Here is a 26,336-nt window from a genome sequence, read left to right on the forward strand (position 1 = left end):
TGCAGAATGAAATCTGTTTATTGGGGCCTAGTGACCAGGCCGTCCCCAGCACAGGCGGAAGGCAGCCGAGGCAACCAGGGTCCAGCCTGAACACAGCTGCTCAGCAGAAGCATCCGCTGCTGGGCCCTGCAGAAAGAGGGGCACAGTGCACTCAGTGCAGTTCTTCCCATCCTGCCCTGCGCTCACCTGCAGCCCTGCTCTAGGGACAGGGCACAGGGCAGGTCTCTCGGTGCCTTTCAGGGGGAATGTGCAGAAATGCCAGCTACCAGCAGATGAGCCAGGGAGGGGCAGGATGGGCACAAGAGATGCTAGATACCCCGCCCTGAAAGAGGATTAATCCTCACATGCCCACAGGTGGGAGGGCCCCTGGGCTCAGCACTTGACAGGGGGTCTGGCAGAACTGAGAGCCAGTTGGAAGCAGGCAGTGAAAGGAGGAGGGAGACAGTGCTGGCTACAGGTCCCCAGCCTCCTGGCAGATGCGTTTCCCACTCCAAGCCTAGGGGTGGGAGCACCCTGCTGGCAGCTGCCTGGAAGGGAAGTGGCTGCAGATGTACTTCTCCATCCCTTTGCTGCAGGTCTCCTGGGGTGAGGGACCCACTGTCCAGTCCCCTCAGTGCTGGGGGAGTGAGGAGCATGCATTCGGTAGCTCTCTGCCCTCCCCTGGGACTATGCTCCCCCAGGACCCCTCCAGAATGATCAGCCCATGGGGGTGCAGACAGGCAGCGTGGGCTGCTGATCAGGCTCTCTGCCGCACTAGGGGTGAGCTCCAGCACCCCCATCCCCGCCGTGGGACCATCCCCAGATTTCTGCTGCTGGCTGGGGAGGAGTGGGAAGGTTCTGAAGCAGCAGGAAGCCAGCGCACCCACAGGGTGGCGAAGTCGGTGGCAGCAGTTTTGCTCAGGCGACACACTGCGCTCCCAGCTGGATGGCATCAGCTGATGCGCGGTTCAGGCTCGGGTTCTGAGGCTTTGGCAGGGGGAGGAGGCGGTGCTCGCAGCTAGAGAGAGAGAGAGAGATACTGATTACAAGAGGCCAAGGACCCTGCACTGCACCCACACGTCCCCGCTCCGTGCCATCTCCCCACCCTCCCTCCTCACACACGGGGCACATGGGGATCAGGAACACAGCCCTCAGAGAGGAGAAGCTGCTCCAGGCAAAGGTGTAATTATGGGGGCCCCTCCCCAGCTTCCAGGCTGTGAGGGACAGCGATGTCTGCGGTCCCAACAGGAGGGCTGGGGGCAGTGAACAGCACAGGACAGTCGGAGGCTGCGTTATGTACCAAGCTCAGCAGAGATCCCTGGCTGCAGACCCCCAAACCGTGGAGCCGCAATGGAGAGGCAGGGGTTAAGGAGGGACTCGCAGCTAGGGGAGAGAGGACAGGCCAGGGGGACTAGGGTTGGACGATGGCTGTGGTGCAAGCATGGAACAGGGTGAGGAGAGTTGGACATTTGGGAGGAAGTAACAGGGTGACGCTGCTGGGAGCCGAGGCAGGCTCATGGGCCCCCCCAGGAAGCCTTTGTCCTCACGCGCCACTTTGTGAGCACCAGCCCGAACCCCTGGATGGGGCAGACGTGATTCATCCTGTGCCTGCAAATGCTTACCGGGCGGATCCGTGCTGCTCCCAGGTCTGGAGAGCTCGGTCCACTGGCTACACCATCCTGCCTGCAGGCTGAGAACACAGACCGGCGTTAATGGCAGGACACCGGCTGCTCTCCACACGCCTGCACACCAGCCCAGCAGGGACCCCCAAGATGCTGGGCCCAGTCTCTTTCCACCCTCACCAGTTCCCTCCCTATCCCCCCAACCTCCACAACACAGACACCCCATGTGCCAAGCGGCCCTAGCAGTACCCTTCCCACCAGGAACCCACTTTCCATCCACGGCTGCCATTGGGGGCTCCTGCACAGAAGAAACGCCTGCTGTCTTGCTGAGGGAACATATTTCTGGAGGTTTCCTCACATGACAATCTTTAATTTCTGGAGATTCCAGGACAATTCTGGAGAGCTGGCAACCCTAGTCTTGCCCCCTTCTGAGCATTCCGTTTAGGCCAATGCCCTGGAGCCATCTGGGGGAAATCATTAGAGCAGCGGGAGGCCAGCACCCCGTGAGGCACTCACCTCCCAGCAGCACTTCCGGAAGGGGGTGGGAGCCCAGCCTGGCACCGGGCACAAGGACCGGAGGGGAGAAGGCTGGAGGAGATGGTGATGGGAGCTCCTGGAAATACAAGCACAAGCAGGCCGCAATTAAAGAATTTTGGGGCCTTCATACTAAGGAAATTGCTCCCGCCACCTTCCTTAGAGTGCCCACACTCACACAGACCCCGCATGCCCCTCAAACCCACCAATCATACTGGGGCGCTGTGACAATTTCTAGAGGAGGTGCTGAAAGCCATTGAACTGTAACCCTGTGCGTGACAGAAGCCAGGCACTCACTTGCTATTACTCCAAGCTGCTGCACGCTCAGCACCCCTAGTTCCAGTGCCCCAGTGTGCCCCACCAACCTTCCACCAGACCCCCAACATCCCAATCACCGCAGCCCCCAACTTCACTCCACAGCTCCCTCAACACTCCCCACAGCCCACCAACAACTTGTCCACACCTACTTCTCCCAGGACCTTCCTGACCATTCACTGGTCCCCCCCCCCCCCCCCGGCTCAGCAATCCATTCCCGTCTCAGGCTAGGGTGGCTCCTTCCAATCACGGGGGCCCCATCACCTGCCCCACACACCCACAGCCCCACGCAGACAAAGTCCCCAGGCTAGGGGAAGAGTCTCCCCATGGGAATTCAGTGACCAGGAGCCAGAAGCAGAGCCTGGAAAGGAATTCAAGGCAGTGCCCCCTCCTAGGCGTACAGGGGAACTCAATCCACACCCTGGTTTGGTCCTGGGAGGAACAAGGAACAGAGGCCTTGTCTACACTATGGAACTTCAGTACTTCTGAAGCCAGCTGCCAGTAGCCATGTTAGCTGAACAGGGCTGGGAACAGGAAGTCCCTTGTCCGCCCTTACAACTGCTCTAGGCCACTGGCACAATGCTGGGAATCGGGGCCTGTCTCCGTCAGTCTGTCTTGGAGAGAGGGACACAGACAGCCAAGCCTGAGAATGGCAAAAGGGGAAGTGGAGACCAACCTGCCCAGCCACTCCTATGGCTCCAGTTATTTCTTCCACCACCAGTGAAGGGAAGACCCCAACACGCCCGTTGAAGTCCCCTTTCCAGAAGCCATCGTCCACTTCCCCCTCCTCTCTGGGGAGCACTCGGATTATGGCTCCCTCGGGGAAGGTCAGCTCCTCCACACTCTGCCCCTCGTAATCGTAGAGGGCTCGCACCAGCCATGCTGCAGGCAGCCAGAGAGAGCAGGCAGAGCTGGCGCCAGCCGGGCACACACATAGAGACATTGAAGAGCCTCCGCCCCGCATGGGACGGTCTGAGCCCATTCTGCTGACACTGAGGGACACTGAGGCAGAGGTGCCAAGGCTCAGGGGGACTAGGCAAATGCCGATACCAGATGGAGGCACTGGGGTTTTCAGAGGTGACAGGAGCCCCCATTGGCTCTGCAGGTCAGGGGGAGCTGCGGGTACTGAGGTCAGGGGGAGCTGCGGGTTCCGAGCCCCCCAGGAACCAGGCCCTGGGCATGCCCCATGGCAGGCCTGTTAAGTCAGGGGCCACTCTTGGAAGTGCTGGCCAAAGGTCCCAGGGGAGACAGGCATGAGTGGCCACAGGACTGGGACCATGTGCTCAAGCCAGCGGCCAGCCCCCCTCAGCCACGCTGCAGGCAGAGCTGCTGGTCCCCAATCATCCAGGGACGGACCCTGGGAACTGAACTCCTTCCCCAGCTGCGTGTGCCCAGGGCACCCCTCTTCCCACATGCGGACACAACCCCATTGTCCCAGTGCACCCACACGGAGCCCCAGGGCTTGCCACCTACCTCCTGGCTCCAGCACCAGGTCCATGGTCATAATGCTAGTGAGCTCCCTTTCCAAGGCAGTCTCGGAGGAGCCCTCCTGGCAGCTCCCGGTCAGTGCCCTGCGCTCTCTCCCCACAGCGTCCAGGAACATCAGGTACTTCTCGGGGACATAGCCCACCTGCCCCGCTTGGTTCCGAGCCTACAGACAGCCGCCGGGGGCAGGAGAAGCCGAGTTAGGAGAACCCAGCCAGCTCCCGGGGCCAGGCAGCAAGGACTCAGCCCTGAGCCAACCCAACTCCTGCATGAGAACCCAGGGCAGCCAACCCAAGGCTCCCCCATCCCATCCCAGGTCACGGGCCAGCGCCCAGGAGGGAGGGAGGCCCGAGGGAGCCAGCGTCCACAGCCCATTCCCCAGCTCTCTCCGGTGCTGCCTCCAGCGAGGGAGGAGGCTAACCAGCTGCTGTGCTGGAAGGGGATGTGCCCATGGTGGTTCTTCCCCTCCCTCATCACAGACACATCCCCACTGCCCCGTGCCCACCTTGACCCATTCTTCCACATCGCCGTCCTCAATGACCTCCAGCTCCTCGCCCTGGAGGATGGACAGCTCGTCAGACTGGCAGGCCTGCACAAGGGACAAAAGCCATGGGACAAGTCAGAAGCAGTGCTCCCTGCAGCCAGCTCCGGCTGCCAAGCTCCTGGAGGAATGCAGTGCCCCAGCCTGGGGGGAGGGGGGAGGGAGCAGAGAACCTGCTGCCAGCAGGCATTACCCCAGCCTGGGGCACAGGGCCCTTCACTCAGCATCCAGAGCACCCTGAAAGAGCGTTGCATGGTTCAGAGGTCTCCTGGGTGCTAGTGTCCCTGGGGTGGGGGCCTTACCTGGTACCCGAAGAACACCCTGCAGGTGGATGGGTAGATGCGGGCAGTGCCAGGGCAGAGACCAGCATCCTCAAAGAGCTCCTCATTATCATCATAATCGTCAAACTCTGCCAGATCAAACTCTTCTGCCTGTGGACAAACCCAGCATGAGAGAGCACCCTGCACCCTTTCACCCTGCCACTCCCTGGGCACACGGGGCTGCCACAGGACCAAGTCTACACTCCTGGCCCAGGCCACCCAAGCAGCAGATGCTCCCGCTCCCCACAGCCGCTGGCACAGAGGGCTCCGCCCTGCGGAAGGGGTGCTCTGGGCTCTCAAGGGCGCTCTGGGCTCTCAGGGGTGGATGGGAAACCAAGAGCACAGGGACAGCTCTCACCGTGGGAGTCGACTCCTTGTCCGACTTGCGGGCCTCGCTCAGCCGTCGCTCCTGCTCCAGCTCCTCCAGGACCTGCCCCATGGCTCCTGCCAGCCAGGTGTCCACATCTAGGCCGGCCTGGCGCAGCAATGCCAGCCGGGCATCGGCCTTTACTCTGCTGACCTTAGGGACAGTGGGAGAGCAAGTGCCTAGTCAGCTCAGGCCTCAGCACCTGCCATGGGCCTGGGCCCCCAGCCAGCCAGCCAGCATGAGGAGTCCCTCCTGCCCAGCAGCAGGGCTGGGCCGGGGCCATCAGCTGGTGCCAGAGCCATGGGGGGGGCAGGGTTGCCAACTTTCTAATCACAGCAACAGACTGGACTTTTACCGGCCTATTAAAATCTCCCAGATTGCTTTCAATAGCCATCAGGAGATCGAAGCCGATTCCAGTACATGCACGGCCAGTCCAGGAGGGTTGACAACCCTAACGGGGCAGGGGCAGGGGGTGGGAGGGCTTGAGTCTTGTTCAAGTTGGAATCATGTTTTTATGCAACTCCACTTGTGTCTCCAAGGAATAGCCCTGTCCCTGCTCCTCCCCGCAACCCTCTTGGATGTTTTTTTCCCCAAGAGTTCTGCTCTGCGAATAATTTGGGGGCAGGTCTCTGGCCTGTGCTATACAGGAGGTCAGGCTGGATGATCCCAATGATCCCGTCTGCTTTGGAATCTATGAGTGCGTGTGAAATACACCCTGGACCCTGCTTCAACCCAGACTAGATGAAGTTTAACAGAATAATAGGGGACTAGGCATGCCAGAGATGCCCCTACATGACCATTGTCATTCACTGTGGCCAGAGCGGGCTGCACAGAGGGCTAACAGTCTGCAGAGATGCATGCCACATACATGGCAGGAGCTAGAGATGCCGGGCCAGACTGTTGCTAGTGACATGAGTAGGGCCCTACCAAATTCACAATCCATTTTGGTCAATTTCACGGTCATAGGATTTTAAAACAAGTAAATTTCATGATTTCAGCTATTTAAATCTGAAATTTCAGTGTTGTAATTGTAGGCGTCCTGACCCAAAAAGGAGTTGTGGGGGAGCAGTGGCGCTGGAACATTTTAAAAAAAGTGGTGGTGCTGAAAGCCAGCCCCCCTTACCCTTGTCCACTCTCCCACCCACCTGAGGCTGGGAGCAAAGCTCCAGGGGTGGGACTGGCAGCCGGAGCCCTGGGCCAGCTGCCCTGGGCCGGCAGCACCCCCTCATCCCTAGTTCCTGCACCTATGTGTGGGAGTTACAAAGTTACTGTGGTACTGCTACCCTTACTTCTGCGCTCCTGCTGGTGGCCGTGCTGCTTTCAGAGTTGGGCAGCTGGAGAGCGGCGGTTGCTGGCCGGGAGCCCAGCTTTGAAGGCAGCACCGCCGCCAGCAGCAGCACAGAAGTAAGGATGGCACGGTATGGTATTGCCACCCTTACTTCTGCGCTGCTGCCTGCAGAGCTGGGCCCTCAGTCAGCAGCTGCCGCTCTCCGGCCAACCAGCTCTGAGGGCAGCGCAAAAGTAAAGGTGACAATACCGCAACCCCTGTAAAATAACCTTGCGACCCCCCTGCAACCCGCTTTTGGGTCAGGACCCCCAATTTGAGAAACGCTGGTCTCCCCTGTGAAATCTGTATAGTATAGAGTAAAAGCACACACAAGACCAGATTTCACAGAGGGAGACCAGATTTCACGGTTTTTCATGGGCATGAATTTGGTAAGGCCCTAGACATGAGAGTAAGAAAAAGCCAATTCAAATACCGTGCAATGCTGCATGTGGGGCAGAGACCCGAGGACAGAGCCCAAGGCTGCTCTGTTGCCTTGAGAAGAGTTCACGGCCAGGTAATCCAAGACCAACACGTCTGCTAAGGAGCAGAGGGAAAGCCAGGGCCACCCTGCTGATTCTAAGCAACACACGTGGCAAGCAGCATGTTCTCTCCACAATGCTTTCGTAATGCAGCATTATCGACAGCGTTGTCTGTGCATTGTGGGGCCCCGTTGCAGCTGCCACAGAAGCATGGCGTGTCGGGAACTTGTGTTACCCTGCCCGTCTACCCCCCTTGCTGCTGGGATTCACGTCCTGGCCAGTCCTTCCCATTCCAGCTGCACGGAGGGCTCTGCAGGCACAAATCCTGGCAGAACAAGCTGCATCCAGCAGCAGCAGCGCTGGGTGCACTGGCCAGCAACAGGAGCAGCAGCACAGGAGCGGAGGATGGGTAACCAGTGGGCACAGTACAAGTGGTGCACATGGAACAAAGCCAGTAGCCAGAGGGATGCGCAGCCCTACGGACCTGCCCCCCACCTGCCAGACCCACCTCTGCTTTCCGGATGTTCTCGCTCACTTCTTCCATCCTTCTCTCCATGCCGGGCGTCTCCGCTTCAGGGGCCTGCTGCCTCCTGGCTTCCATCCTCTGCAGAACCTGCACAAGTCCAGGCCAGACTGAGCCCTCCTGCCGCCTGGGGCTGCGGCTCCACCACAACCCCACTGGCCCCAGACCCCTGCCCCGGAGAGAGACCGGGACTACTGGGTTGGGGGCTGCCCTCACTTCCCCCTGACGAGGCCAGAGACCCCCTGGCCATGCCCCACAAGAGTAGAGAGGTTTTTTGGGGGCAGGGAGAAGTGGATCCGTCCCGCACCGGAGGCAGAGGACAAGCCCTGCAGCGAGGATGCTCCTTCTGCTCTGGGACGAACCCAGGACTGGGGCTTAGCTGGGCAGCCCTAGGCACTCACCTGCTTGCCATGAGTCTTTATTTTGTAGTCTCTGGCTGCCCGGGTGGCCCAGCGCCGAGCCTCCTTCTCCAGCCCGCTCTCCACAGCGCTGCCACTCCTCGCCTCCAGGAGGCGCGCCTAGGACAGAGTATCACAGGTCAGAGTGCACCCTGCCACCTTCTGCTGCCAGCCCTCAGACACCTCTGCCGGCTGCCTGGCACCACCCTGGGAGAGCTCTGCCAGGGAGTCCCTTGTCCCCACTGCTACACGAGCCCGGCCTCCCGTCTTACCTGGTCAGCGCCCAATGGCTGGAACTGCTGCTCAGGAGTTGGGGCGAAGGCAGTGTTATCCTGCAGGAACAGGAGGAGGCTCTGCTCCCTGCACACCTGCAGGAGCAACAGTGGGAGGGTGAGCGGGGCAGCACACTGGGCCCTGGGAGGGGTTTGGGGTAGGGGCAGTCGGGGCCAAGTCACTGCTTGGTCACTAGGAACCCATGACCCATGGCAGTCCACATCCAAGCCAGGTGCAGGGGCACAGGCATGCCTGGGGGCTGGCACCATGCCAGGAGGTAGGGGTGTGGGGACAGCCAGCACTACACAAGGTGTGGAGATGGGATGAGACTGGCCCATCCTTGCAAAGCAGGGCAGATTCCATTACCTGTGCGGAGGCCTCCAGGATTCCCCGAAACCGCTCCTGCGTGGCGTGGCAGGCCTCTAATTCTGTCTGACTGACCAGGGTCAGGTGATCCCGGAGCCGCTCGTACAAGTCACCATCCAGGGTCTGGAAAAGCACAATCAGGCCAGATACTGGGGGGAGGACAGGGTTGGCGGGACTCCCCAAGAACGACCTTGTGCGCCCACAGGAGAGGAGAGTCCTCCTCTGAGCTCTGCTGCACAGGGGGAGGGATAGCTCAGTGGTTTGAACATTGGCCTGCTAAACCCAGGGTTGTGAGTTCAATCCTTGAGGGGGCCATTTAGGGATCTGGGGCAAAAATTGGGGATAGCTCCTGCTTTGAGCGGGGGGTTGGACTAGATGACCTCCTGAGGTCCCTTCCAACCCGGAGATTCTATGATCACACAGACCAGAGGAAAACTAGGATGGCTCCTCAAAGGACAAGAGAGCCCCCTACTGCCAGGGGAGAAGGCAGCCAGTGAATGGCAACAGGATCAGCTGGAGTGAGGTCTGCTTGGAGAAGGGGCAAACAGGCCAGCTGGGGCTGGGGAGAAAGGGGTCAGAGGTGCATGGGGCTTTGCGTGGGTTCAGGCTGATCCATGGCTTGCGGCTCCTGAGCCGGCCCCAAAGGACATTCTGGAAAGAACTGAAGGGACAGCTGCAGCTGCTTGGCTTATGGGACAGGGCTGCACTCAGGGAATGCAGGGCTTCCCCCTAAGCTACTGTCCCAACACAGCATGAGCTTGTGTGGATCTCCCAGCTCCTGGCCTGACCCACCAGGGGGCGCTGTGGGGGCAGGAGTTCTGGCTGTAGGGGTACTCACCGTCCCAGCCTCTGCCAGGAAGGCTGCTGTAGTGCTGGGGAATCTCTTTCAGCCCATCAGCAGTTTTGTGCCATATGACAAACACGTCCTTCCCTGCCCATGGGACACCGAGCTGGGGCTGCCCATTGGCAGCGACCTTGGACTCCTCCCCTCCCAGAATCACAGCGGTTCCGCCATGCCTGACGTGCGGAAGAGGAGCGAGCGCTGCATCCCCAGCCTGGGAGCAGGGGGGTACATGCAGCAAACCCTCTGCACCAAGAACCACGCCCTGGTGCTCAAAGGCAGAGCCCAGGGGGAAGCTGCACAGGAGACATATCACAGTCTGCCCTAGACACTGGGAGGCCCAGGCAGATATGGCCTGGCTTCAGGTCTCAGGGGAACCCCAACAGGAGGGAAGGGCCTTCGCCCATGTCCGGCCCCAGCTGCACAGCAGATGCTTTCCAAAGCAAACCTGGAACTCCAGGACCTCAAGCCCACCACCACCCAAGGCCTCTGCTCCCAGCTCTGCCACCCTCCTGGGGCAGGGCTAAGAGGCTCCTGCCTCCTCAGTGAGCTACACAGGAAACCTCCACAGGCCCCAGGATGCTGTCACCCTAGGGAACCCGGCAGAGAGAGGGGCTGGGGCACTCAGCAAAGCAGCAACACAGCCTGGGAACAGCTCCAGGATTCGGGGTTGTTCGTCTCCCCTCTAGTCACTGGAGCCCGCCTCCCGCCCCTAGACTGGCTTCTTAGGGCAGGCAGGAGCATGAGTGCCCCAGCTGGAAGAGGGGCTGGCTGGCTGCAAGGCGAGGCTCTTCTACCTTCATGACGGCAGGCAGCTCGATGTGGTAGTAGTGCCCCAGGTGGGCATTGGCAGCTCCCAGCGTCAGCAGGTATTCATTCTGCGCCACCGCCAGCTGCTGCGAGTACTCGGCCAGCTGCACGGAAAACTGTGGGTGGTGGGGAGAGCACAGCCTGGGTAATGGGGCAGAGCATGGCCCGCTGCCCCGTGCCCTCTGCAGGGAATCCCCCGATCAGGCCCGGCATCCCCCTCTCCCCACAATCAGCCCCTCCCTCAAAGGGCTCTGCCCTCCTCTCATATGGTGTCTCAGGGCCTCCCAGCAACCCTGTACCCAAAGCACTGCCCCTCCCACAGGAAGAGTCAGGCTTTCCCCACCGTGCCTGCCAGGCCCCCTTGGCCAGAGGCCTGGGCCTGCAACAAGTCTGACCTTGGTGCTGAGCTTCTGCAAACTGGCCTTGGTGTGGAATATGCCATGGTCACTCTTCCGGAGCCTACAGAAGGGACATGGCTATCAGTGCTCAGGTCGCTTCCCCTTCCCACAGGCCCCTCCAAGACAGGCACACTCATCCCACACCAAGGGAGCCACGTCTGCAGTGGGGGCTCTCTCTAGGCCCCACAGAGCACCCTGCTCTCATGGGGTGCAGCCAGAGGCAGAGGTGGGTGGTCAGGAGATCCCCTCCCCCTTCCCAGGACCGGTGGGATCATGTTTCCTGCATGGACCATCTGACCAATACCCAGGCACCATGGTGCCCTCTACTAGATGCCCTTACAGGCCCCCCGCAGCCCCGATCCACAGGGCAGGTGCTGCTTGCTCACCGGGCCTCCACATCAGTCGCTTTCTCCTTGGCCACCTCGCTGACCCGCTGCAGATGCACGTAGCGCTTCTTGGCTTTGCCCACTTCCTTCACTGTCTCCAGGAGCTCTGCCTGTACCCTCTGCAGCTGCTCCGTGCTCTGGGGCAGAGAGGGGGTGTGAGCCCCACAGCCCCTCCCCCAGCCCGCCCGGCGCCTGCCCCCTGCTCTGGGAAGCCCCTCTGAAGAGCAGGAGGTTGGGGCCTGTACCCCAGTCTCTCCTCCCCTCCCCCCCACCCCCAAAGACTGTACCTTTTTGAGCAGGTGTTCCTTGGACAGTCGGGTGGTTTTAGCCACCTCCAGACTCAGGTTGCGGTAATTCTCTGAGGCTGCCACCCGGGCCTGCCCGGTGCACACTGTGCTGTCAATCGCCCCCTTCCAGACGGCAAAGGCACTCCTGCAGGGGACGAACACCGGAAGGAGCCTGGCTGCCCCCACGGAGCAGAACAGCCCCTCTCCCCCACACTGGCCCTGTACACGCCCCCTGTCTCCCGCCCCCTGTCTCCACAGCAGCTGTCCCAGCTCCTCCATTGCACCTGGATGGCCAACCTGCTCCAGGGACCCCATGGCTCCCAGACCCTGAATGGAGAGCCCTGGGTCGGGTGCTTTGCACAGCCCAGCCTGGCTGGCTCTTCCCTGGGTTTCTGCTGATGTGCAGTCCCAGATCTATCTCGGGGCCATTATCCAGCCCTGCCTCTGGAAGCAGCAAAGCCATTTCCTGAGCTTCTGTCCACCCGCCTCAGTTGCCCGAGCCCCACCCACATCCTGCATCAGCCCTGCAAACGACTGGCCATGCTTGCAGGCCTTGGCAGAATCACTGCTGTCCAGCTGGTTTTTGGGAAGCCCTGTCCCTCGGGATCTCACCTTGCTGCCCAGAAAGTCTGACCCAGAAAAACCCCGTTATTACAGCACAAAGCACCCCCACATGCTTCTCCACAGCCCCTGCAGAACATGACATGGCCTAATGCTGCATGGCCTACGACAGCTCCTGTCATAAATATAAAGGGAAGGGTAAACCCCTTTAAAATCCCTCCTGGCCAGAGGAAAAATCCTCTCACCTGTAAAGGGTTAAGAAGCTAAAGGTAACCTCGCTGGCACCTGACCCAAATGACCAATGAGGAGACAAGATACTTTCAAAAGCTGGGAGGAAGGAGAGAAACAAAGGGTCTGTGTCTGCCTGTATGCTGCTTTTGCTGGGGATAGACCAGGAATAGAGTCTTAGAACTTCTAGTAAGTAATCTAGCTTATGATTTCTTTAAATGGCTGAGAATATCAGGGTTGGAAGGGACCTCAGGAGGTCATCTAGTCCAACCCCCTGCTCAAAGCAGGACCAATCCCCAATTAAATCATCCCAGCCAGGGCTTTGTCAAGCCTGACCTTAAAAACTTCTAAGGAAGGAGATTCTACCAGAAAGGAACTGTGCTGAATAGAATGACTATTCCTGTCTGTGTGTCTTTTTTGTAACTTAAGGTTTTGCCTAGAGGGATTCTCTATGTTTTGAATCTAATTACCCTGTAAGGTATCTACCATCCTGATTTTACAGAGGGGATTTCTTTACTTCTATTAAAAGTCTTCTTGTAAGAAAACTAAATGCTTTTTCATTGTTCTCAGATCCAAGGGTTTGGGTCTGTGGTCACCTATGCAAATTGGTGAGGATTTTTACCAAACCTTTCCCAGGAAGTGGGGTGCAAGGGTGGGGAGGATTTTGGGGGGAAAGACATGTCCAAACTATGTTTCCCAGTAAACCCAGTTAGAGTTTGGTGGTGGCAGTGGAGATCCAGGGACAAAGGATAAAATTAATTTGTACCTTGGGGAAGTTTTAACCTAAGCTGGTGAAAGTAAGCTTAGGAGGTTTTCATGCAGGTCCCCACATCTGTACCCTAGAGTTCAGAGTGGGGGAGGAACCTTGACAGCTCCCTCCCCAGCTGCCTTTCCCCTCACGCCCACTCCAGCTCCTAGCTCTCCCCTCCCACTGGCCTCCACTCAGTAGCTTTGGATTTCTCTCTGGCCCTGGACTTTTCTTCTCTCCCCACATGCGCTCCATCAGCAAGGCAGGACATCTCCATCTCTGAAGCACCACCCCTGCCGTCCCCTGTGCGGAGACCCTCTCCGAGCCTTCCTCTCCTGTACCTCTTCCTCCTCATCCCCACCCGAGCCCCAGCTCTCCAGACCAGGGCTGCCCTCCTCACACACGGGAAGAGGTGCAATCCTCAAACTTGGGCTCCCAACAGGCACCACAGTGCAGGGGACAAGAGCCCCCTTGGGGGAAGAGGCAGATTACCATTTTGAGGGGCCCTAGGCCAGAGTAAGTGGGGGCCACTCCCCACCCCTTTTGTCTGCAGTCGCCCTTGCCCCCCGCCTCTCCTCAGCACTCCTGCCGGGGAAATGAGGTTGGGGCACGAGGGCTTGCCAGTGTGCTCCTGCTGGGGAGCAGGGGAAGCCCCTGCACCCCAACCCCATTCTCCAGCAGAAGCACTGGGTGGGTGGGCGGAGCAGGGCATGGGGGCACCCATTTTTCCAGGGCCCCGCAATTGGCGTGGGCCCCACTGGCCCAGTAGCTAATCCGCCACTGCTTCGTGGGTTGCTCCAATGAGCCAATGGGTCTTCTCTCCTGGCCCCTATGTCTTTCCTCTCTGCAACTCCTATTGCCTGTACTGAGCTTCCTGCATCTCTCTACCTCATTGACTCTTGCCCCTCATATCTCCCAGGTGAAAACCTCTCCGCTCTCCACTGCCCCTCTCGTATGCCAGAAAATAAATAGCTCTGGACAGTGTTTAGCGGGAGCATCTTCCCCCTAGAATACCAGAGCTCTCAAGAATGCCACACATATGTACACGCACTCCCATACACACACACACACACACGCCACTGCAGTGCATGGTTAAACTCTGCCGCATTTCACCCCAGAAGTGGCTGAATTTTCGTGGTAGATGAGCGACTCTCACACAGGTATCACTCGTTCTGTAAATGTAGTCACCTCTGGGGTGAAACATGGCAAAGTTTAACAATGCACTGCAATGCCACAAAACCTGGTGGGGAATGGGAAGCGAAGAAGAATTTCATTGTGATGCTGGCAGCTTGTGCCAGGGTCCTAGGTCTTGCTGAATGCTTACAAATGCATAGCGAAACCAGTCTGTCTTCCCTGTGTGTTGGCACAATCAAAATAGATGTTAGATGTGAAGTTGATAAGAATGTGTTTAATGTTTTATAAAATGCTTGTAGGATGCTGCATGTATTGTCCTCACTCAGCTACGCCCCATATTATAAAGTGATAGCAAGCATCTGCATTGTAAACCTCTGACTGCGTAACTCACCACACAGGGAAAAAGCCTTGTGTAATGCAAACGATGGACTCTAACAATGTTAAATCCTGTTCATTAAATGCAAAGGAGCCATGGTGTGAGATCAAGGCTCAAAGACTTTAAGTGCTTTCTTTCCCCTCATCCCATGAAGAAGGGACCTGCATGGGAACTGTTGTGATTGGCTTGATTTCTGAGGAAAGAAGATATAAAAATGCCTTACAATGAAAACTGACCATCTCTTTGCTGCTTGAAGCAAACAGGTCCAGGGCTGGGGACTCTATACTGAAGTGAGAGATCTTCCAGGGTTATCCCTGGGTTTGCCCAGAAAGACATTTTGAATGGACAGATTATTACATCTGTCACCTGTAGGAATCACACATGGTAACTCACTTGTGTATACATTTGCTTGCTTCAACCTGTAAATAACCCATTTCTTTATCTAGAGGTTTATTAACTAGGAAAATTTATTACAGGATGGGCTACAGGTGTTGTCTTTGGTGTAAGACCTACAGTACCAGTTGATCTGGGGGTAAGTGACTGATCTCTTGGGACTGGAAGCAATCTGAATATTGTGTGATTTTTTTGGTGTAAGTGACCATTTATCGCTAAATCCACCTTGCCTGGGTAGCAACATAGACTAGAGAGTCTGAGGGAACTGTGTCTGTGACTCCATGGTGAGACTGGTACAGTGATCCAGGAGTTCACAGTTGTTACAGGGTTGGTGAAATCTAATTACAGAACACGCCGCCAGCTTGGGGTGTCTGCCCTCTTTCTGACAGTCTGCCCTCAGTTGGCACTCAGTGTCATGAGCCTCCAGACAGCATGACACCCCTCTCCAGTTCAAACGGGCAGAAAGATAATTGCCCACTTTCAGTACCGAGAAATTCCAATGGCCAAGGCACAAAGGCTGTGTCTGCACCAAGCATTCACAGCTCTCCCCACGGTTGGCCTAGCACTGCTCAAGCTCTGCCTGGGCTAGCAGTGGCAGAAGGACCCATGATGGCTAGACAAGGGTGAAATGCCCACAGCCAAATCTACACAACTGCTCCCACCAGGGTAGGGGAACCAGGAACAGGGGAACAGCAGGGAAAATGCTGAGGTTCTACTCTAACAGCATCAGCTAGCAGGTGCCTCCCACCCCAAGGCCTAGCTACACCATCCTCCTTCCCCAACATCCCCGTAGATCTACACCCTGATATAGACACCACCCTGCCCACAAGACCTAGCCGCACCTGCTCTGGGATCTACACCATAACAGACACCCCTGCACCCCAGACATCCCCATGTCCCCCTGCCCTGACACCCCTGGGGATGTACACTCCAAAACAGACACCCCAATAATCTAGCCTCTCCCCCATGCTCTGTTCCTCTGGGATCTAGCCCCCTGCACCCACCCACTCTCCCCCCTCCTCGCTGATCAGCTGCCATAGTTAGGCCAGCTTCCGCAGCAGGGCTGGGGGTCTCTGCTCTGGTGCAACTGGGATGTAGCACCACCTCTGCTTGAGCACTGCTCCATCCCCCTCAGAGCCCCCCGGCACAATTCCCTGCTGGCTGAAAATCTGGGACATTCAAAATGGGGCCGAGAGTGGCTGGTTCTGTACATGGACTTGGCAGCCTCAAACTGTCAGGGTGAGCTCAGGAACTTCCTGCTGGTTCAGCACTTGCACATGCCAGGCCATGCAGGGAGGCACCTGACAAAGACTTCAGGAACCTCACTGCAGGCCCCATTGTTTACATTCCTGGCCTGAATTAGCTCTGACCTCCCCACAGCCAGCACTCCTGCCCCATTCCTCATAGCGCCCCCTGCTGGGAGAGGCTGGGGCTGGAGTATCTGGGAGCTCCCCACAGCCAGTGCTCCTGCCCCATTCCTCAGAGTGCCCCCTGCTGGCAAAGGTGGTGAGCTTTTGTGATAATTGGGCCTACAAATGTATCCTGCTTGTGAACCTAACTGTGGGAAGTGGCTAAAGATTTATGAAATGTTCCGATAACAATGAAGGTTGTTGGGAAAAGGTGCAAAAAGGAGACAGGGAAACAGAATTAGTCCAAATAAAAAGGCTTCTGCTATCACTCAAGGATTGTGCTAGGATCAGGCCTGGTGAACAAGAAAAGTGTGAGACTGGAAATTAATGGATCAAAATAGGGTTGCCAACTTTCTAATTGCACAAACCTGAACACTCTTTCCCCACCCTGTCCCTTCCCTGAGGCCCTGCTCATTCCACCGCCCCCCATTTCTCACTCTCCCCCACCCTCACTCACTTTTACCAGGCTGGGACAGGGGATTGGGGTGCAGGAGGAGGTGAGGGCTCCAGCTGGGGGTGTAGGCTCCGGGGGGGGGCAGAAATGGGGGGTTCAGGGCATGGGAGAGGGCTCTGGGTTGGGGCAGAGGGTTGGGGTGCAAGAGGTGGTGAGGGCTGTGGCTGGGGGTGTGGGTTTCAAAGTGCAGGAGGGGGCTCAAGGGTGGGGGTTTGGGGTGCAGGCTCTGGGAGGGAGTTTAGGTGCAGAAGGGAGCTAAGGGCTGGGGCAAAATGTTGGGGGGGGTCTCTGGGAGGGAGTTTGGGTGTGGGAGCAGTTCCGACCTGGGGTAGGGGTTTGGGGTGCACTTACCTCAGGCGGCTCCTGGAAGCAGCCAGCATGTCTGGCTCCTAGGCTCAGGGGCAGCCAGTAGGCTCTGTGTGCTGCCCCTGCCTGCAGGCACTGCCCCTGCAGCTCCCATTAGCCATGGTTCCTGGCCAATGGGAGCTGAGGAGCTGGTGCTTGCGGTGCGGGCAGCACGCAGAGACCCCCTGGCCGCCTCTCTGCCTAGGAGCCGGACATGCCAGTCGCTTCTGGGAGCCGTGCAGAGCCAGGGCAGGCAGGGAGCCTGCCTTAGACCTGTTGCGCCCCAACTGGACTTTGGCCTATTAAAATCTCCCAGATCACCTTTTAATAGTCACCGGGAGATTGAGGCCAATTCCGGGAGACCCCCAGCCGATCCAGGAAGGTTAGCAACCCTAACTGGCAATTAGACCGAATTGGCGACCAACATACTGAGAGGATGGGCTAGTCCGCCAACACTGCTCCTTGTGTTCTCAGAAAGAAACTTTGTGGGGGGACTGCTTCCCCCCCACCCCCCCATGTGTCTCTTTTCTTCCCTACCTTATTTCTTCTCTTTCCTCTTCTCTTCTCCCTCTTCCCCTTTTTCCTTCGGTCTAATATGAGTCTGGCTTAACCAGCCAAGACTGCATATTTTGCAACACTTCTGTGAGCCTGGCATCAAAGAGGAAGCTCAAAGCAATGCCCTAAACAGCCTGATACTGGTACTAGTTTGCCAGGTCTCAGGGCAGCTAATCAGACCATGTGCTGGGCCTGTTTTGTTCCAGCAGCAAGGCTGCAAATAAAAGTCAACACCAGAGCCAGAAGCTGCATTTTCTGCCCTCACTGTTCTCATCTCTCCCCTTCGGTGTGTGTTTGGCTTGTTTTGTTTTCTAGACAGCAGGATCAGGCTTTAACAACAATTCCAGCTCCAGTTAACTGGCCTTTCGGGGAAAAGAAGTTATTACCATCTCTGATACCATCTGAGAGACTGTCCAACAAGGGGCTTTTCCTTCTAAAGACTCTCCAGCTAAGGAGAAGGGACCCAGGGATGTGGTTACGCTGACAGCCTGACTTAATACTTCACATTTCAAACTCTTGAACTGTTTCTCCTCCTTTGCTGTATCTTCAATAACAGGCTGCTTAATGGGGTGCTGCCACGGTACGACGTACGCTGGGGTCTCTGGGTAGCAAACCCTGACCCTTGTTTAACCCTGTTTAGTGCTGGACAGTGAGTAAGTGTGTCACATTAACACCTCTGACTCTTTGTGCCCATATCTTCCACCTAAGTTAACAGAACAGAGCTCCCCCAACAGCCAGCTCTCCTGTTCTGCTCCCTACAGCGCCCCATGCTGGAGAAGGCTGGGACTGGAGTTACTCTGAGCTCCCTACAGCTGGTGTTCCTATGCTATTCTTTATAGTGCCTCCTGCTGGCAAGTCCAGGACTAACATAGCAGAGAGCTGCCCCTGGCTGGAGCTCCCTCACAGCCCCAGATGCTGACAGCAGGGCAGGGCAGGGCAGGCCAGCCCAGTACAAACAGCGCGTGGCTAGCAGGCTCGGGGCCCAGCAAGCTGTCCCACCTGGAGTCGTTGGTCTCATTTCGGCCCCGCTGCCAGTCTCTCTTCAGGAACTGACCCGCCAGCCTCTGCAGTGCCTGCAAATAAACCCTAGATCAGTCACCAGTGCGTCTCCTCTACCGGCCCCACCTGGGGCTTCCAGCCAATGCGGGGAGGAGGCTTCTCCCAGACAGGGCTCGCACCCAGGGCACCAAGCTCCTCCACCTCCTGGTTTGTTCCCAGCAATGCCCCACTCAGAGAACAAAACCACGGCTGTTCCTATGCACACTGCACATGTCCCAGCAACGCCCCCCAGGGCACACTTCCCGCACCGGGACAGTCAGAAGAACTGGGGAAGGAGCGCGGCACTGACCAAGGCTGTGCAGTCATTCAGCTGGGTACAGAGTCAAGTGCGTTGTCTCTATCCATGAGCCCCCCTCCCTCCAGGGCCTCCCTCTGGGAGAGGCTGGCAACGGAGCAGCAAGGAGCCAGCACTAATGCACCTCTCCCTCCAGTGCTTCCTGCTGCGGGAGGCTGAGAGCTCTCCAAGGCCAGAGTTTGGCCACTGTTCTCTGCCCCTTTGGGCCCTTTGCTACCTGCAACAACAATGAAATGGGAGTGAGAAATGGAGGGGCAGTGCAAGCGAGGGGACAGAATGAGTGGGGCAGGAGGGGCAGCGGGAGAGCGAGAGCACAAGTATCTATTACAGGAGAACCCTGGTCTGCGAGGGAGGCAGGAAACGAGGCAGCTGAGTGGAGCAGGGGCGATGGAGTCACAAACCAAGAGCAGGCCGACACTCAGAAGGCTTGGCCAGGGTGGTTATACCACTGTCCTACACTGGCAACGTGCTCCTCACGCGGACAAGCCTGGCAAACTGTATTTGGACTAGCCCAGCGTAATCCAGTCCCCTCAGCGAGATAAGCCACTCTGGCAAAGATGCAGCATGACGGGGGTTTGGGTTGTTATCTCAGTGCGGCTGTGCCTGCACTAGGGCTTTGGCTGGCACTATTCGAGCTATACCACTCTTCACCCCGCTGACCGATTGGCTAGGCCGGCCAAGTCTGCCTCAGAGACGGGCCAACAACACAATCAGCTGCATCCTGGAGGCAGGATGGGGTGGGGGCAGGGAGGGGCACCAGCCACTGAGATGGGGAAGCCAATGGAGGGCAAGAGGCCAGGAATGACCCTGCTTCCAGCACAGAGAACTATGTGGGCAGCTGGCACAGGCTCCTGAGGGGACTCAGAGCCTAGCACAGCCCCCTGCAGCCCAGGGTCTGTGGCCTGACTGCACAGCCGCCATACACATTGTGAGCATCTCTCAGAGAAAGCAGGTAGCTCTGCTGCGGGGGCACATCTCCCTCCTGAGCACCACGCAGAAACAGAGGCCTGCTCAAGGCAGGGAGCTTGGCAAACTCTGCTGAGGCTGTGGCATCATTACACAATTGGTTGGCGAGACAATGCCCACTGCCGCCCGATGCAGCAGGCACAGCCCATCCTCTCTGTGGTACCCACTAAGGGCTGTCGCACTGGTTTAACCCAACCCTTGTGTGGATGCTCTTATTCTGGTTTAAACCAGCCTTTTGTCCATTTCGGTTCACTTGAGTGGGGACAGGTTCAGGCTACATGGAAATGAGCTGCTTGGGAAGAGAAAGTGTCCACGGCGGGGTCTGCACCACTTCAACACCACCACCTTCGCAACCAGTTCAAATGAATCCGGCGCATCCTTCCTGTGTGGTCACAGCCCAAGGAACATGGCCCTCATGCAAGTGACACCTGCAGCTACCGGGAGGCCTGCATGTCACCTCCAGCAGGGGCCCCATTCTCCCCGCGAGCTCGAGAGCACAGAGCCCTGGGGAGGAGGTGGGAGTGGAAGAACCAAGCTCTGGCTGATGCTGGTCGCCCAGTCTCTTTGGCTAAGGGGACTGACCCGGTGAGCCCCAGTGCCCACAGGGTTCCAGAGCTTAGACATTAGCATGTGCTGGCTCAGCTGGCAGAGTCAGCAGCTCTCAGGAGCCGCCTAGCAACAGCGACACTATAGAGCTGCCGCCAGGGGACTGCAGCGAGATGTCAGCCCCTGAATAATGTGATCTGGAAAGGGAACAATCCTGCTTCTCCTGGGCCTGCTCACCCACCATGGGGGGAAACCAGCAACAGGATTAAAGCAAATAAACAGTGGCAGTTTTCAGGAGTGAGAGCAGCTAGAGATAAAGGAGTGAAGTCAGAGCCCCCCTGGGCAAGCTGGAGAGCCAGCAGTGTGCTAGAGTTCAAGGCTATGAAACAGCTCGACCAGTCAGCCAATTCACTGGCACCTTCCAAAATATTCTCCTCCAACCCCAGACTAAATCCAAGACGTGTCAGACCTGGAGGAGGGTCTGGGGTTTTGAGGAGTGACAGCCAGCTCCCTTCTCCGCCCCATCTCTCAAACTCGGCTGAGAGTCGTGACCACGACTGGCCAGCAAACGCCCAGCTCGCAGCATGGGAAAAGGTGTCCAGCCAGGGGCCAGTTCAGAAGACTGTGTAGCAGCCTGGCAAATGGGGGCTTGCTGACAACACAGAATGATCTATTCTATGGGAATCAAGGCTGAGAGATTTAACCTAGGAAATGGGACATGGCAGCAGATGGAATCAACACAGACAGGTGGAACACAACACACAGTGGGGCCACATCAAGTACTCACACACAGCTGGGCGGGGAGTTAGTGGTAATCTCTCGAGCTAGGCCTAGGAATCAACATGGGCAGTGATGACGTCTGCTCAGCGCCCAGCAGCAGCCAGGAGAGAGAAGAAGAAGTTAGGTCGGAGCAGGGACAGGCAGGAAATAACACAGGAAGGATGTCAAGTGCACAGGAGACACCTCTGCGCTTGCTTGCCTACCCACCTTGCCAGAGGAGCGGGCCAGACAAGGAGACAGGTGGCCAGAGCAGCCACGAGAGGAAGCAACACAGATCAGGGCCCTTTCATTTTGGAGAGGAGAAAAGCAAGAGGCACAGACAGGCCCCAGCCCACAGTCATAGAGGCCCACAGCCCCCATCTCTGAGGTGTGCCTAGGATCCCGGCCCCTCTCACAGGGACACGCAGCCCCCCCTCTCTGGGGTGTCCCCACCACCTCCTGCCTTGTCACAGGGGCACACAGCCCCCCTCTCTGGGGTGTCCCTTAGTCCTGATTCCCTGGAAGAAGCCCGCATGCGCGTCTGTCTCAGGATGTTCCCAGGTGCCCTACTCAGCTTTGCTCGCTGCACTCATCCACTTGGCGACACTGTCTCGGTTCCTGGCCAGCGGTACCATCAGCACACAGAGGGCCTCCCACTCTCTGCGTAGCCACCTCTCTCTCCACCTGCCTTTCTCCACTTCCTCTTGAGTGAAGGCAATTTGAACAGGGCCTGGCAGCAATCCTACCCTCCCTCATGCGAGCATGCCCCATATCCTCCTGGTATCACCACTAGGAGCCCCAGCTTCCTCATTAGTCAGCTTCTCCTCAGTGCAGCCATGTGTCTAACCTTATAGGCATCTCACAGCCCTGCCACAGAGCCAATGGGGCCAGAGCCTCCGCAGCCCCAGCAGCCACTTGCTGGTGGGTCACACCTCTCGTCTTCCTTCTGCTCACGGCACAGTCCTCAGCCACCCACGCAGTCCCCTCTGCTCTTTTTCAGGAGAGCTCAGGCTCAAGCCCCTCTGGGAGATCTGGCCCCACCAGGGGCACTGAGCACTTGGGAACCCTGACCCTTAACGCCACAGGTTGACCCAGCACTCCTCCCCTCATTCCTTCACACCTGCCGGCTGCTCCCTTCACTCCTCCTGTCTCCACGAATTCTTCTCTTGCTGAGTCTCTCACACTCTCTCTATTACCCCCAGCTCTTTGGGGAGCTCATTCTCTTTCCACCCTTTCAAACCCTCACCTGGTACCTTCAAGTTTCTTCCCTTCCTCACCTTGCAGGCTCAGCATTTGGTTCTCCCTTGTGGGCTGCAGCTCGGGTGGGCTGGTGTTACTTATTGTCCTTTGTAGCAGAAGCTCTGTACCATGAAAACACAATGTAATACTGGATAACGAACTCTCCTGAGAAGGCCATTTAGAGGCTTTCATTGCCTAAGGACCAGGTGGCACGTGAAGTAAAAAGGCTAACGTTCTGAATGAATCAAAGGAAAGGATTCTCCGCTAACCTATGGAATTCACTGCAGCAGGACATTTGAGGCAAACCACTTAAGAAAAACCTGCCACTTAAAAGAGCAGCACGCACCATGGCCCTAGCAAGGAGAATAGAGAAAGTGGGCCCCATTACCAAGTCCCTGAAAGATTCTAGCCATTCCATATCCACTCTCTGCAAGATGGAGATTGGACTGGAACTTTACAAGAGGATTCTCCAGCTTCAGGGCACAAGGTGGAGCTCAGCCAGGCTCAGAGAGGAATTTGCTTCCAAGGGGTAACACTGTGGACACAACACATAGCGTGACGGGCATTTCACGTTTTACATCAGACCAGTGACCTACTTAGGAATGACGGTGCCTCTGTTTCTATTGCAGGTGGGAGGGAGCTATGGGGGGGGAAAGGAGGGGGAGATCGTGAGGAGGAAATCCAGAGTAAGGTGGATGGGGAGCCGGCAGGGGGGAGCTGTGAGAGTGCAGGAGGCATAAGGGTTTTGCTGAATGAACACCAAGCTCCTCCTTGGGCCCAGTTCTACAAACGCTTAGTCCCAGTCATGGCCCAGCTGGCTCCAATGTGGCCGTGTGGGAAAATTACTGCAGGATCAGGCCCTCTCTACATATTTTGATTACACCCACTGCCATGGTCTCTCTCTAGCACTGGGAGAAAACAGCCCAGCAGAAGGGACCGAATGCCCCTGCCTAGGGCTGGGTACAGAATCATTTATCCTGGATGTGTTCTCATTCGTGACCTATGCCCAAGGAAAAACTACTGGGCCAGGTGGGAGCAGGAGAAGAGGGGCTAATGGCAGCAACACCCATTGCTGGTGGGACTCACCAGAGCCATGAGGGTTAAACATATGCCCCCACCCCCTCCTGCAGTCTAACACCCAGCACTGCAGGCAGCAGGACGGAGAGAGCAGAAGTGTGCCGTGTCAGCCTGGCAGAGATGCTCCCCTCTGACCAGGTGCAGAGCAGCCCTGCTCCAAGTGACTGTTATGCCCAGGGCTCTGCACATCACCCAGATGGTCTCCCCAATGACAGCTCCATGCTGGTGCCAGCTGACACCAGAGGAGGCATCAATGCTGGGAGAGGTAGTGATGGAACCCGGACGCCACATTGCCCCAGCTCAGGTACCATTGGTGAAGGAGGGCTGACTCAGAGCCTGTCCAGTGGAGGAACGACGAGAGCTGCCCGCTCAGCTACACCATGTCCAATGCCAATAGATCCTTTTGGACTCCAGTGGAAGGGCTCAAGCCTGTAGAGTGGATGGAGGGACCCAGCACCTCATTGGATGGGGCCCAGCCTGGCTTTCCCCAAACTTCACCCCAAGGAATAGACATATGACCTGACCTCCCGCGAACAGACCTGATTCATCCCTGGGCTTCGGGCCTCCCTCGCATGCACTCTGATGGCTCCACAGCACCCATGTGCCCAAATAACCAAAGCCTGGAGAACAAGACAATGACAGCTGCACATCTTGCCCTCCACCAGACCCCCCCAGTGGCTCTGGGGTTCATTCCACAGCTCGGAAGAACAATGGCTTCAAACAGGTGGAACAGGCCAGCCCTATTCCTCCTGCTTGGCGTGACATTACTGTGAGCTCTGAGCCATGACAAACAGGCCATGACTAAGGCTGGTTGCCAAACTGCTTTGACTTCTTGCCCTAATTGCCTTCGAGTCACCCCTGCCATGGCCTGTGATTAGCACCTTGGGATTCAGATTACACACACCTGTACCGGAATGCGCTCAGTGATGTCTCTGAACAAAGCCCGAGACATGGCCCCTCCTTACCTGCCCATACTCCCGCTCGATGGCAGATCTCTGCTTGCTGTAGGACCTGCAGGGAGAGCACATGGTGGTAAGTGGCAGCTTGTACATGGCTCAGGACATGCCCAGAGCCCCTCACCCTTCATCTGTCAGCCCGGCTTCGTTGCAGCTCCCCATGCACCCTGCACGGCCACTGGGACACCACACCCATGAGTCCTGGGGATTGCCTGCATCAGAGCTAGTAAAAGGGCATGGAGCCTTTTGCCTCCACGGTGCCCATCCCAACATACTCCAGGTGAGCAGCAAATGGAAGCTGTTCCCACGTGACGGCTGCTTGATGGCCCACAGGAGGAACAAGTGGCTGAGACTTAGGTCAGTCCCTGGTCAGTACGTATCCTCACCATGTAAAGCAAGATCACAACCGACACCAGCCAGCACAGGCACAAAACGAATGGGCCCACATTGGGGTGGGGCGGGGGGGACGCGAATGGGCCCCGCAGATGACACACCGTGTCCAGTGGGGCAGCAGAAGTGTATTGCCACTGCCTACACCTTACAGGGCTGAGGGTTCTGCCTCCAGCCTCGGCTGTCAGTGACCTCTTAGTAGCTGCTAAATGCATTTTAAATTACCGTCGCTGTAATATATCCCCGCTATGCTGTCCCCCACCCTGCATTCCCATGGGTCTCTTCCGGCACCATCACCAGGAGCTGCTGGTGAACAGCACAGGACACAGGCTGCCCAGAGGGTTCCTGCTTCTCAGCTTCATTTGTCTCCTTCCCCCACTGTGAAGAAGGAAAAAGACTCCACCTAGCTCATTGCCCAAATGAGGGATGTCCCCGGGGGAGGGGTACAGCCTGGCGGAGTTTGCAGGTCTCAGCCAGAAGGATCAGCCTGGGGGGCTGACAGCAAGGCACAAGGCGCAGGATAGACACAGCCACTCTCTGCTAGTCCCTGATCCAAGGCAGCTTTGGCCTCCGGTACCTGATGTCCTCCAACAGCTCTGTCTCTCGCTGCTGCTTACTCTGCAGGCTGGACAGCTGCTCTATGAAGCGCACTTTCACCTCCTGGGTCAATTTCACCTGCCAAGGAAGGAGTTCTTAGGTCAGGGCCATGCTCTCCACCCCGGGCCTCACACGCTCCGCAGCATCAGCGGCCCCCTCCCACGATCGGCTCGCCGCTGTCCACACCACAGACCCCTCCCCCCGCCCGGTGTGGCCTGACTTCCAGACCCTGCTAAGCAGGAACCCAGCAATAGCCTGGAAAAGCAGGAGCCGAGAGGGGACAAGGCAGGGTGCTGCAGGGCTGAGCTGGCAGGGCAAGGGCCGAGCGCAGCCACTGTCCACAGCCCGCACCGGACACTGCCGGTCTGGGCACCGGGCTCCTCCGCTCCGCTCCCTAGCTGCGTCCTGACCCACCTTGCGGGGAGGCGGCTGCATCCTCCCCGGTGAGCTGCGCCGCGTCCTGCAGCGGCCGGGGTTGGGGGAGCCCGGAACTGCCGGGATCCGCCCCCGCCTGTCGGCTCCGCCCCGGCCGGGCCCGGGCTCCTCCTAGCCGCCGGGCGCTGCTCCACGGGCACAGCCAGTGCCTCGGGCCCGCGGCGTAGGGAGGGCAGTGATCCCAGGCGGGGCCTGGCCACGGACCGGCAGGGAGAGGTGTTGGGCTGGGCACAGAGGGAGCCCTGGGCACAGACCGGCAGGGAGGGGGCGTTGGGCTGAGCACAGAGGGAGCCCTGGGCACAGACCGGCAGGGAGGGGGCACTGGACTGGGTACAGAGGGAGCCCTGGGCACAGACCGGCAGGGAGAATCATAGAATATCAGGGTTGGAAGTGACCCCAGAAGGTCATCTAGTCCAACCCCCTGCTTGAAGCAGGACCAATTCCCAGTTAAATCATCCCAGCCAGGGCTTTGTCAAGCCTGACCTTAAAAACCTCTAAGGAAGGAGATTGGGCGTTGGGCTGGGCTGGGCACAGAAGGAGCCCTGGGCACAGACCGGCAGGGA

General features: G+C 57.8%; 1 protein-coding gene across 4 annotated transcripts; it reads right to left on the bottom strand.

Moving 5' to 3' along the window:
* FCHSD1 (FCH and double SH3 domains 1) lies at positions 1-25,858 on the bottom strand. Of its 4 annotated transcripts, XM_073356171.2 has the most exons (20): positions 25,753-25,858; positions 25,319-25,416; positions 24,361-24,406; positions 18,454-18,527; positions 11,252-11,396; positions 10,965-11,101; positions 10,576-10,639; positions 10,168-10,296; positions 8,530-8,652; positions 8,163-8,258; positions 7,894-8,010; positions 7,478-7,582; positions 5,155-5,316; positions 4,779-4,907; positions 4,441-4,524; positions 3,924-4,101; positions 3,127-3,332; positions 2,118-2,214; positions 1,602-1,669; positions 1-997 (listed from the first exon to the last, which is right to left on the bottom strand). In XM_073356171.2, exons 1-20 carry the CDS (start codon positions 25,771-25,773, stop codon positions 932-934), a joined length of 2,145 nt encoding a protein of 714 aa, XP_073212272.2. In that variant the 5' UTR covers positions 25,774-25,858; the 3' UTR covers positions 1-931. The 4 variants fall into 4 exon arrangements, with proteins under 4 accessions (XP_073212272.2, XP_073212273.2, XP_073212274.2 ...); XM_073356172.2 differs by lacking the exon at positions 8,163-8,258; XM_073356173.2 differs by lacking the exons at positions 2,118-2,214; positions 3,127-3,332.
* Between the last annotated feature and the right edge of the window lie 478 nt (positions 25,859-26,336).

This window comes from Lepidochelys kempii, chromosome 8 (genome assembly GCF_965140285.1).
Source record: "Lepidochelys kempii isolate rLepKem1 chromosome 8, rLepKem1.hap1, whole genome shotgun sequence".
In the NCBI taxonomy this organism is placed as follows: Eukaryota; Metazoa; Chordata; order Testudines; family Cheloniidae; genus Lepidochelys; species Lepidochelys kempii.

Bases quoted from the DNA above. Each gene is read 5' to 3' on its own strand.
- FCHSD1 (XM_073356171.2), bottom strand. From the start codon at position 25,773: ATGCAGCCGCCTCCCCGCAAG. The intron at 11,102-11,251 runs GTACAGTCTTTG...TCTCTGCCCCAG, and splicing joins AGGAACACCTGCTCAAAAAG to AGCACGGAGCAGCTGCAGAG. The intron at 8,011-8,162 runs GTAAGACGGGAG...ACTCTGTCCTAG, and splicing joins AGCCATTGGGCGCTGACCAG to GCGCGCCTCCTGGAGGCGAG.